This window comes from Oryx dammah, unplaced genomic scaffold (assembly GCF_014754425.2).
Source record: "Oryx dammah isolate SB20612 unplaced genomic scaffold, SCBI_Odam_1.1 HiC_scaffold_5, whole genome shotgun sequence".
Taxonomy (NCBI): Eukaryota; Metazoa; Chordata; class Mammalia; order Artiodactyla; family Bovidae; genus Oryx; species Oryx dammah.
This window is the reverse complement of record NW_024070189.1, coordinates 95,951,650-95,964,416: the sequence shown is the minus strand read 5'-3', so window position 1 is coordinate 95,964,416 and position 12,767 is coordinate 95,951,650. Positions and strand designations below refer to the sequence as shown.

The 12,767-nt window shown below is 46.8% G+C and overlaps 1 protein-coding gene across 1 annotated transcript in view; it reads right to left on the bottom strand.

The window, feature by feature from the left end:
- Positions 1-12,767, bottom strand: part of LOC120864601 (mucin-16-like) — a 109,588-nt gene that overhangs the window by 85,629 nt on the left and 11,192 nt on the right. Inside the window, 2 exon segments of the mRNA XM_040241643.1 lie at positions 954-1,046; positions 5,519-9,463. Of these exon segments, the coding sequence (XP_040097577.1) occupies positions 954-1,046; positions 5,519-9,463 (4,038 nt within the window).

Below are 12,767 nucleotides of genomic sequence, written 5' to 3'. Positions count from 1 at the left end.
CACATCAACATCCTTTAAACTTGTACCACTTATATATTTACACATAAAGTTACTGTATACATAAAAAATATTTTCAAAGACTCATGGGCTTGGGGATATTTAAAAGACACTATTGCCACATTTGAATATTTACTAAAAAAAATTCCACAAAGTAATTTCAAACATTAAGCTACTGCAAAGAAACAGCAGATGTAAAAAAAAGTATAAACTTTCAAGAATGTCTCAGACAAACTCTCAGTGAAGTTTTGCATCATTCTAAGCATTTTAAGTGAATACCTCCTCTCAACTACAAGCCATGTATCAAAAGCCGTAACAGTGGACAAGAATTCTTTCACCTTCTGTTATAATCATCTTAGCAGTGAATTGTCCTATAAAATAAACCTATGGCATCTCACTTTTTTGTTTCCTGCTCATGGCAACCCCTGATCTATCTTAGTGATGGTGCCTGTTTTAGGAAAGCCCTTCATACTTGTCCGCTGACTTGTAGTCATTCTATTCATTCCTAAGTGGAAGCAATTGGCTCTTGTGGATATAAATTACCAAACAGAAGCAATTTATGTTAGAAGTCAGATTAGAAATCTCCCTAAAAATGAGTATCAATAGCTTCTGAGTACAAAAGTAGAAAGTTGTGATTATCTACTAAAATCTGGCACATAGACAATCAATTAGCTTACTTCAAAGTGAAAGCATTAGTCACTCAGTCATGTCCGACTCTTTGTGACCCCATGGATTGTAGCCCACTAGGCTCCTCTGTCCATGGAATTCTCCAGGCAAGAATACTGGAGTGGGTTGCCATTTCCTGCTCCAGGGGATCTTCCTGACTCAGGGGTTAAAGCTGCGTCTCCTGCATTGGCAGGCAGATTCTTTACTGCTCAGCCACCAGGGAAGCCTCTTACTCCAAAGACCAGGAGAAAAGACTCAAGTATTATGTACCAAAATACGATCATACATACCCAGACTGATGGTCTCCAGAGATGTGAAGCTACCCATTGGCTGTGTGGTGCCTCCAGGTTCCTCCAGATCCATGGTGGTGGTTGCTGCTGACCCTGAGGGAGAAGGGGACAGAAACGTCAGTCTCCCATCCCCTTAAGATGCACATCCACAGTAGACGCTCTTGCTAGATCCTGGCTCAGTATCTGATCCTCATCTGTCTCTGAGAAGGCACTCTGGAAGGAATAATTCTCTTATTGGCATGAAATCAAACCCACAATATGACCTGCGTCTTAATTATGGAAAATAGTGGGACTGCTGAATGTATTGTCCTCAAGCAAAAACATTTGGTGATAGTATGTCTCCATCACTTAAAAAAATATATTGAGGGCTTCCCTGGTGGTGCAGTGGTTAAGAGTCTGCAATGCAATGCAATGCAGGGGACACAAGTTTGATCCCTGGTCTGGGAATTTCCCACATGCCATGGAGCAACTAAGTCCATGCATCACAACTACTGAGCCTGTGCTCTAAAGCCTGGGAGCTGCAACTACTGAAGCCTGCATGCCTAGAGCCTGTCCTTCACAAAAGAGAAGCCAACACAATGAGAAGCCCATACACCGCAACTAGAGGGTAGCCTCCACTTGCTGCAACTAGAGAAAGCCAGCACACAGCAAGGAAGACCCAGCACAGCCAAAAATAAATAACTGAATAAGTAGAATTAAAAAACACCAGATTCTCCTTTATTTATTTATTTATGACCACGCTGTGGGTTGTGGGATCCTAGTTTCCCAACCAGAGATTGAACCTGCACCCTTGGCTCAACTACTGGATAATCAGGGAAGTTCCTCCATCACTTTAGCATGTGTGAATTCACCATTAATTTTTCACTTCTATGATTTGGACTCCACATAAGTAAAGTCAGAATAATACCTGGAGTTACAATTATATCTGGTTAGTTAACATATAAAATTATTTCTTGATTACTCATTTTGTCATTTTCTTTTATCATTCTTTTATAATTATTAATCACACACACTCTACCGCTGGGAAGGGAAAAGCTAGGCTCTGCCTGGAGGGACCTGAGTCTGGGCTCAAGAATGCTAAAAGTGTCGCTAGTTGCATACAGATAGTAGAATGACCCTATGGGATAAGTGGAAACTGAAAGGGGAGGTGAAGGATACTGCAGAGACTTTGTAAGTGAGAGCAGAAGGAGATGAGGACAAAACATGGAGTTGGCTGCTTCTAGCAGAGCCGGGCACAGGAGATGAAGTTGGTGGTTCTGGCATTCTCAGAACCAGTATGTGAAGGCTGAAGCTGGATGTGTTAGTTGATTAAAGGTGAGATTCTGGGGGTGGGGATTTCTCTGGTGGTCCAGTGGCTAAGACTCAGAGCTCCCAATGCAGGGGTGCATGGGTTCGATTCCTGCTCAGGGAACTAGATCCCACATGCTGCAACTAAGAGTTCGCATGCCGTAACTAGGAGTTCACATGCTGCAACTAAGACACAGCTCAGCCAAATAAATAAATAAATAAAATAAAAATAAGGTAGATGCTAGGGGCAGAGACTCTCCCTTCTGACAACTCCACTGAGGGAATGAGGTGGAATACCCAGGGGGACCAGAGGTGTGCTTCTACAAATCAACACTTGTGGCGATATGCCTTGGTGATAAGGAAGTCATAGAAGGTAACTTGAGCTGTTCCCATTTACTAGTTACAGTTTTATCCCTTAACATGCTACTGAAAAATGTGGTCACTGTGACTGTAAGTGAGAGCAGAAGGAGATGAGGATAAAATACAGAGTGCAGGAGATGAGTAAATTGCAATTGTTTGTGGAGTCAGAGGTGGGCTGGTTCCATCCCCGGATAGTGTAATCCCACTAGGGGCCAAATGATAGAGTGCATCAGAAAATGTGCCAATGGGGAATTCCCTGGTGGTCCAGTGGTTCGGATTCTCACTTTCACTGCCAGGGGTGCAGGCTGGATCCTTGGTTGGGGAACTAAGATCCTACAAGCCAGACCCATGGCAAAAAAAGGAAAGAAAAGAAAGAAAAAGTGGTACATGTATACAATGGAATATTACTCAGTCATTAAAAAGAATTAAATAATGCCATTTGAAATACCACATGACATCCCTTATATGTGGAATCTAAAAAGAAATTATTCAAATGAACTTACAAAACAGAAAGAGACTCACAAACTTAGAAAATGAACTTATGGTTGCCAGGGGAAGGGACAGTTAGGGACACTGGGAAGGTCATGTATGCACTACTATATTTAAAATGGATAACCAACAGAGAGCTTTGTATAGCATACGGAACTCTGCTCAACGTTACATGGCAGCCTGGATGGGAGGGGAGTTTGGAGGAGAATGGACACATGTATATGTGTGGCTGAGTTCCTTTGCTATTCACCTGAAACTATCACAACATTGTTTGTTAATCCAGCTATATCCCAATACAAAATGTTTTTGGTGTTAAAAAAATAAAAATTAAAAAATAAGTTAACAAAATGGATAACTAACCAGGACCTACTGTATAGCACAGGGAACTCTGCTCAATGTTACAATGCAGCCTGGAGGGGAGGGTAGTTGAGGAGAGAATGGACACATGTATATGTATGGCTGAGTCCCTTCACTGTTCACCTGAAGCTATCACAACATTGTTAATTGGCTATATACCAATACAAAATGGGCTTCCCTGGTAACTCAGCTGGTAACTGCAATGCAGGAGACCCTGGTTTGATTCCTAGGTTGGGAAGATCCTTTGGAAAAGGGATAGGCTGCCCACTCCAGTATTCTTGGGTTTCCCTGGTGACTCAGCTGGTAAAGAATCCACCTGCAATGTGGGAGACCTGGCTTCAATCCCCGGGTTGGGAAGATCCCCTGGAGAAAGGAATGGCTACCCACTCCAATATTCTGATGTGGAGAATTCCATGGACTATTCCATGGGGTCACAAAGAGTCGGACATGACTGAGTGAATTTCACTTTCAATACAAAATAAAAAGTTCAAAAAATAAATAAAATTTTTTGAAAAAGAAAATGTGCCAACCAATTGGCTTGAGGGCTGGAGCTGGAAGCACCCACTGACTGAAATGGAGACTGAGTTTGGGACCCTGTTCTTGGCCAAGAAAAATCTGTAGATGTCTCAGAGGGAGATGTGGTTCCAATGGGCAAATGGCTTGTTCCCATCTTTCTTTCACACTCAGAGCCCTTGTGGATTTTACATTGGTGGGAGCTAGAGAATGAACAGTGACTGGGCCACTTGTGTCTCAGCTGTGAGTGTGGCTATGGGTGCTTCCCTAAGAGAAGTCCTTTCCATGGAGGTTGTTGTTGGAGAAGTAAGTCTAGGGACCACCATGGAAGCAAGGAGAGAAAAGGCAGAGGCTGAAATAGTGGTTGGTGCAAAACATCATCTTGAGAGTGTTGAAATGAAATTGTTGAAATGAAATGGTTAGTCTCTCAATCATATCTGACTCTTTGCGACACCACGGACTGTAGCCTGCTAGGCTCCTCTGTCCATGAAATCCTCCAGGCAAGAATACTGGAGTGGGTTGCCATTCTCTTCTCCAGTGGATCATCCCAACTCAGGGATCGAACCTGCAAATACTGAGCCAGATACTGCAACCCACACACACTAGAGCCTGTGCTCCGCAAAGAGAGAAGCCACAGCAATGAGAAGGCCAGGCATTGCTACTAGAGAGTAGTGTCTGCTCTGCACAACTAGAGAAGTGCCCTTGCAGCAATGAAGACCCAGCACAGTCAAAAATAAATACATAAATAAGATTATTAAATAAAAAATTAAGCTGGTTCTCTGGCCAGATTCTGTTGAGACATACAGTGAAATAAATAAATGTGCCAGTGTTGGATATCACTACTGCAGAAGCAAAGCAGAAGTCCTAGATGGCTGAGAAGGGCTGTCCTGGTGGAGTTTGTAACTGAGGCACTGCTGTGTCTCTGAGCTAACTCCCTAGGTGGGATGAAGAAAACTGAGTTGAATGTGTTCTGTGTGTTTCCATGGTGAGAAAGCTGTGGGTAGGGGGCAGAAGTGATGACCTAGGTGGTCATTAAACTGAAAGTAGAGGTCTCAGGTTGAGACATGGATAGATTCAAAATTTCCCTTGGTTTCCTCTCCAGTAGGTGGGGCTTAGCAGGTGGCTCAGTGGTAAAGAATCTGCCTGCTGTTGTAGGAGACACAAGTTCCATCCCTGGGTCAGAAAGATCATCTGAAGAAGGAACTGGTAACCCATTCCAGTATTCTTTCCTGGAGAATCCCATGGACAGAGGAGCCTGGTGGGTACAGTCCATGGGATCAAAAAAGAGTCGGACATGACTTAGCGACTCAACAGTGTTAACAATAAATTAGGTGGCTGTTGGTCTCTGCTGAGGAGGAAGGGGTGAAGAGAGAAAAGTGGATTTCTTTTGAGAAATATTGACAAGGTTGAGGGGATGAGGATCAGCTGACCCCTCTGAAGCCAAGGGGCTCAGTGTGGGGAGGGTGAGTGAACCTGTGATATCAAGAGAGATGCCAAGACTGAGGACACATTTCTCCCTTTGCCTGATAGAGATGAGACAAACAGAGTGGAAGTCATACCTCTGACTCTTTCAGTACTTGTTTCTGCATTACTGAGTGTACTGGAGAGAGGGGAGGCCGAGCTGGGCTCTGCCTTTGCTGTGGCCTCAGGGGTCTCTGTGCGCACAGAGGAGGTGAACTTAAGATCTGAGAATGTGCCGAGGCCTGATGCTGTACCATCAAGAATTGAAGTGGACATCAACAGAGGAGGGCTGGTGCTTTTCATGATATCTCCTGCAGGGCTGGTTTCAGAAGAGGAAAAATGATGTCTGGAAGTTGATGGAGTCAGACGCCAGCTGCTTGGCTTCCCAGAATCAGGATTCCCTGTAGATAAGACTTCTGGAATTGTGGAAGAAACCTTGCTTGATGTTGGGGTTCTCCCTGCTGGAGCACTTGAGCCAGGAGCCACCGTGATTACTGCTGTAGCCACGGACACTGGGGCACTGCTGGTGGCCGGGGTCAAATGTGTAATTGTTTCAGAGGAAGCTGTGTCTCTGCTCATTGGGTAGGTCGTATCCTGGCTGGTCCTTATGTCGCCGTCACCTCTCTGAGAGATCTCAGTGGGAGACGTAAACTCCTCAGTGGTTTGTCTGGTTGTGGCTTCTAGGGTGGGTGTGTCTGAAGATGTTTCTCCAGGTGATGCTGTTTGAGTGAAGCTCGTGCTTGGCTCAGGGGACTCGGAAACCACCCAGTTACTAAGGGAGGTGTGGATAGGCTCTGTCTCAATGGTCAATGTTTCCTCTGTAGGACTTGTCTCTGTCCCCCAGTTGGACTGAGGTTCAGTTGAGGGTTCCCGTGTACCTGCGCTGGTCCACATTTCTTCTGATGAGGTGCTGGAATCTAGTGTCCTGGAGATGGCAGAGCTCCCGGGGGCCGTTGTGCTGGGGCTGTGTCTTTCAGAAGTAGTGTGTGGTGTTCTGAGCTCCCATTCTGGACGAGATTTTGAGACCTGAATTGAGCTTGTCCCCCTGTTGTCCGCAGAACTGAAGCCTGGGGAGGGGGCAGAAGTGGTGGCCGAATTATTCTCCCTTCCAGGAGCAGAGGTCACAGATGGAGCCACAGGTGCTGTCAAAGTTTCTCTGGTATGTTTCTCAGTCATAGGTGCATGAGTACTGGTCTGCTCTGAGACGGAGGCGGTGGAAGGGGATGCAGTTTTCACTCCTAGAACCTGGGTGATGCCAAGGGTGGCCAGACCAGCTGAAACTTCCGAAACCAAGGTGCTGGCTGTTGTGATGGGAGACGAGTCTGTGGCATCAGGGGATGTACTAGGCACGAGGACAGTCCTTACTGTCCCTTCCCCTGATGGAGATGGGTGGCCCAGAGGGAAAGTTGTACCTCTGACTCTTTGGGCACTAGTTTCTGCATCAGTTAGTGTTTGGAAAATAGGGAAAGCCGAGCTGGGCTCTGTCTTTGCTGTGGTTTCTGTGTGCATGGAGGAGGTGACCGTATGGTCAGAAGCTGCGCCGATCCGTGATGTTGTATCATCAGGAGCTGAGGTGGACAACAGCAGAGGAGGGCTGGTGGGTATCATGCTGTCTCCTGCAGGAGTACTGCTGGGAGAGGGCTGATGCCCAGGGTTGGATGTCCAGTACTGATGTCCAGGGTTGGATGGAGTCAGAACCTGGCTGGTTCCCTCCTGAGAATCTTGCTTCCCTGTAGATAACATCTCAGGCATTTTGGAAAAATCGTGGCTTAATGTGGGGGTTGCCCCTGCTGGAGCGCTGGAGCCAGGAGCCACCGTGATCACTGCTGTAGCCATGGACACCGGGACGTTGCTGGTGGCCGGGGTCAAATGTGTCGTTGTTTCAGGGGAAGCTGTGTCTCTGCCAGTTAGGTAGGTTGTATCCTGGCTGGTGCTTGTGTCCCTGTCACCTATCCGTGAGATCTCAGTGGGAGATGTAAACTCTTTAGTGGTTTGTCTGGTTGTGGCTTCTGGGAAGGGAGTGTCTGAAGATGATTCTCTGGGTGATGCCGTTTCAGTGGAGCTTGACCTTGGGGTGGGGGAGCCAAGAACTCCCCAGGTAACAGGGGAAATGGTGACAGGACCAGTTTCGCTGGTCAAGATCTTTGTTCCAGGACTTGTGTCTGTCCGCCTGGTGAGCTGGGATCCAGGTAACTGTTGACCTGTACCTGCACTGCCCCATGATGCTTCTGTTGAGGTGCTGGACACAGGAGTCCTGGGGAAGTCAGAGCTCTCAGGGGGAGCTGTGCTGGGGATATGTCTTTCAGAAATGGTGTGGGGGCTTCTGAGCTCCCTCCCTGGGGGTGATGGAGAGACCTGAGTTGTACTTGTCTCTCTGCTGTCAGTAGTGCTCAAATTTGGAGAAGGGGCAGAGGTGGTCATCCAATTACTCTCCCTTCCAGGAGCAGAGACCTCAAGGGGAGCTGTAGATCCACTGAAGGTTTCCTTGGTCTCATTTCCAGTTAACGATGGATGGACATTGGTCTGCTTTGAGACGGAGGTGGTGGGAGGGGCTGTGGTATTCACTCTTTTCACCTGGAGGATGCTGAGGGTGCCTGGTTCAGAGGACCCTTCCCAAGCCAAGGTGTTGGCTGTGGAGATGCCTGGTGAGTCTGTGGCATCAGGGGGTGTGCTAAGTGTGAAGACACTCCTTGTTGTCCCTTCCCCTGAGGGAGATGGGTGGCCCAGAGGGGAAGTCGTACCTCTGACTCTTTCACCTCTGGATTCTGTATGACTTGAAGTTCTGGAAAGAGGAAAAGCTGGGTTTGGCTCTGTCCTTTCTGTGCTCCCAGGGGTCTCTGTATCCTTGGAGGAGGTAACCCTGTGGTCTAAAGCTGGGCTGGTCCGTGATCTTGTAGGATCAGTAATGGAGGTGGACAAGAACAGAGGAATGCTGGTGGGGGTCATGAGGTCTCCTGGTGGGCTGGTGTCAGGAGAGGAGAAGTGATGCTCAGCGTCGGGTACAGTCAGAACCTGGCTGGTCCCCTCCATAGAATCTGGCTTCCCAGGCGTTCTGGAAGAAGTCTTGCTTGATATTGGGGTTGTCCCTCCTGGAGTACTTGAGCCAGGATCCAGCATGGTCACTCCTGTCCACATGGACACAGGGGCAGAACCGAAGGCCGGAGTGAAACCTACAGCTGTTCCAGATGGCGCTGTGGCTCCTGTAGGTAGGGCTGTTGTATCCTGGCTGATACTCATGTCACGGTCACCTGTGCGTGTGATCTCAGTGGAAGGTGTAGTCTCCTCAGGGGTTGGGCCAGCTGTGGCTTCTAGGGTGGGTGTGTCTGAAGATGTTTCTCCAGGTGATGCTGTTTGAGGGAAGCTTGTGCTTGGCTCAGGGGACTCGGAAACCACCCAGTTACTAAGGGAGGTGTGGATAGGCTCTGTCTCAATGGCCAATGTTTCCTCTGTAGGACTTGTGTCTGACCCCCAGGTGGACTGGGGTTCAGCTGAGGGTTCACGTGTACCTGCGCTGGTCCACATTTCTTCTGATGAGGTGCTGGAATCTAGAGTCCTGGAGATGGCAGAGCTCCCGGGGGCAGTTGTGCTGGGGCTGTACCCATTAGCAGTGGTGTCAGGACTTCTGATCTCCCCTGCTGTGTGTGATGGAGAGACCTGAGTAGAACTTTCTTGCTGGCTGGCATCAGTGCTCAAATCTGAGGTGTTAGAGGTGATATCCCAACTGTTTCTTCTTTCAGTAACAGAGGTCTGAGGTGGAGCTATAGAGGCACTCAAAGTTCCCTTGGTCTCATTTTCAGCCATTGTTGAATGATTGATGGTGTTTTTTGGGACAAAGATGGTAGAAGGAGATGCGGTTGTCATTCCTGAGACACTGGTAAGGTTGATGTTCTCAGGACTCCTTTGTTCCCCAGAAGTGAAAGTACTGGTTTTGCTGATGTTGGTTGATTCTGTGGTTCCTGTGGATCTAGAATTCCCCGGTGTGATGTGGGTGTTGCTGCCTGTTCTTGTCAAGGACTGGGTAGACGTCGTCGATGCAGTGGGACCTGTGGGTTCAATTAGGGATGGGTTATTGTTATCTCTTGGTGTTCAAGTTTAAGACCAGTCCTCTGGAACTTCCCTGGTGGCTCAGTGGTAAAGAATCCACCTGCCAATGCAGGGGACATGGGTTCAATCCTCGGTTCTGGAAAGATCCCATATGCCGAGGGGCAACTAAGCCCGTGTGGTACAACTACTGAGCCTGTGCTCTAGAACCCATGTTCCACAGTGAGAAGCCCGAGCACAGCAAAGAAGAGTAGCCCCACTTTCTGCAACTAGAGAAAGCCCTCAGACAGCAGCAAGGATCCAGTCAAAAATGAATAAATACAATTTTAAAAGAAAAAAAATAGTCCTCTGAGTGGAATTGGCTGCTACAGACCTACTTTGCTTTGCATGCATGCTCAGTCATATGAGACTCTGTGACCCCATGGACTGTAGCCCTCCAGGCTCCTCTATCCATGGGATCTTCCAGGCAAGAATACTGGAATGAGTTGCCATTTTCTCCTCCAAGGAATCTTCCCAACCCAGGGATGGAACCCAGGTCTCCCACACTGCAGGTGGATTCTTTACCACTGTGCCATCTGGGAAGCCTACTACTGAGCTCCTGCAGTTTTATTTTGTGGTGTGAGATTTAGGTAGAATCTCCGGGCTGTGTTGGACAAAGCTGGGTCTGTATGAACCATTATATAGTGGAGGCTGGAGGAAACATGGGCAACTCTTCTGATCAAGAAGACATAAATTTGGGTGGAATGAACTGGGAGGTTGAGATTGACATAAATACTCTACTGTGTATAAAACAGATGACTGATAAGAACCTACATACAGGCCAGGGAACCCTACTCAGGCTCTGTGGTGACCTAAATGGGAAAGACATCCAAAAAAGAGGGGCTATATACATGATTTGTAGCCTCTGATCTGTTCTGGACTATCTTTGATTGGTTTGTGTGCTGTTATGTGAAAAATATCTGATGATGTGGTTAGATTTGGGCTTCCCTGTTGGTGCAGTGGTTAGGAACCCACCTGCCAATGCAGGAAACACAGGTTTGATTCCTGGGTCAGAAAGATCCCCCGGGAGGAGGAAATGGCAACCCACTCCAGTATTCTTGGCCTGGGAGAATCCCCATGGACAGAGGAGCCTGGCGGGCTACACAGTCCACAGGGGTCTTGAAAAGGTCGAACACGACTGAGCGACTAAACAACAAACGTATGTATGTATATGCATAGCTGATGCACTTTGCTGTAGAGAAGAAACTAACATAAATTGTAATGCAGCTATACTGCAATAAAAAATTTTAAAAGAAAAGTAAATTTGGGCAGGAGAAACAGGAGGGTGTTGCAACCACAGAAGGCTCTTGAAGATGAAAAGCTAACCATTTCTCAGTTCCCTTTCTGAAATCTTTCAATGGATCCTCACTGCCTATAGGATAGAGTTCCTTAGTGTGTCATGGTCCTTAATGATCCATCCCCTTGTGTCTCTAAAATGGGGCTTCTCAACCCACTGTGATTGTTCTTCCAGAGAACAGGTATTATCTATGCACTTTTAGTTGTCACAGCTAGTGATCTTCGACTTCCATCTAGTGGTCAGAAGCTAGGGATGCTTCTAAAAACTGTAATGCATAGCCCCCCTCCCGCCCCGCCACCCCCCAACCACCCCCACAAAGAATTACCTGGCCGTGACTGAACTGAACTGAACTGAATCTCAACAGTGGGGTCCCTGGTGGCTTAGGGGTAAAGAATCCGCCTGCCAATGCAGGAGATTCAGGAGACACAGATTCAACCCATGGGTTGTTAAGATACTCTGGACAGTGGCTTGGCAATCCATTCCAGTATTCATGCCTGGAAAATCCCATGGACAGAGGAGCCTGGTGGGCTATAGTCCATGGGGTCACAAAGAGCTGGATACAACTGAGTGACGAAACGACAACAACATCAATAGCGCTGAGGGTGAGACTCTCTGCTCTGTCCTTATATCCCACAAAATCCATCCTCTCGTCTTCTTGAAACCACAGCTACGTTCTCACAGTTCCCCAGGCCAACAGCATAAGCCTTCACTCATCTTTTCAATGATCACCATGCCCTTTACACAAATGAACACCTATTCATTAATTCAGCTTCTGTTATTGATTCACTCTTCTCTCCTTACTGAATTGTCTTTTTTTTTCTTTTTTTTTTATTGGCCTCACCTGCAGCTTGTGGGATCTCAGTTCCCCAACTAGGAATGGAACCCATGCCCCCTGCATGAAGAGGAGTTGGAAGTGTGGAGTCTTAACCACTATTATTATTGTTGTGTCTTGACTCTTTTGCGACCCTATGGACTGTAGCCCATGAAGCTCCTCTGTCCATGGGATTTCCCAGACAAGAGTACTATAACTGATTTAACTTTTATGCAGAGTACATCATGCAAAATGCTGGGCTAGATGACTCATGAGGTAGAATCAAGATTCCTGGGAGAAATATCAACAACCTCAGATACACAGATGATACCACTCTAATGGAAGAAAACTAAGAGGAACTAAAGAGCCTCTTGATGAGGATGAAAGAGGAGAGTGAAAAGCTGGCTTAAAACTCAACATTCAAAAAACTAAGATCATGGCATCTGGTCCCATCACTTCATGGCAAATAGATGGGGAAAAAATGGAAACAGTGACAGATTTTATTTTCTTGGGCTCCAAAATCACTGCGGATGGTGACTGCAGCCAAGAAATTAAAATATGCTTGTTCCTTGGAAGAAAAGCTATGATAAACCTAGATAGAGTATTAAAAAAGAGACATCACTTTGCTAACAGAGGTCCACATAGTCAAAGCTATGGTTTTTTCCAATAGTCATGTACGGGTGTGAGAACTGGACCATAAAGAAGGCTGAGTTGGATCATAAAGAAATGATGCTTTTGAACCATGGTGCTGGAGAAGAGTCTTGAGAGTTCCTTAGACAGCGAAGAGATCAAACCAGTCAATCCTAAAGGAAAACCAGCCCTGAGTATTCATTGAAAGGACTGATGCTGAAGCTGACGCTCCAATACTTTGGCCACGTGATGGACTCACTGGAAAGGACCTTGATGCTGGGAAAGATAGAGGGCAAGAGAAGGGGGCAACAGAGGATGAGATGTTTGGATGGTATCACCGACTCAACAGACATGAGTTTGAGTAAACTCGGGGAGATGGTGATGGACAAGGAAGCTGGGTTTGCAAAGAGTTGGACACAACTTTGTGACTGAACAACAAATAACTGATGCACTTTGCTGCACACCTGAAACTAACACGACATTGTACAGGGTTGGCCAAAAAGTTCATCTGGTTTTTCTGTAACATCTC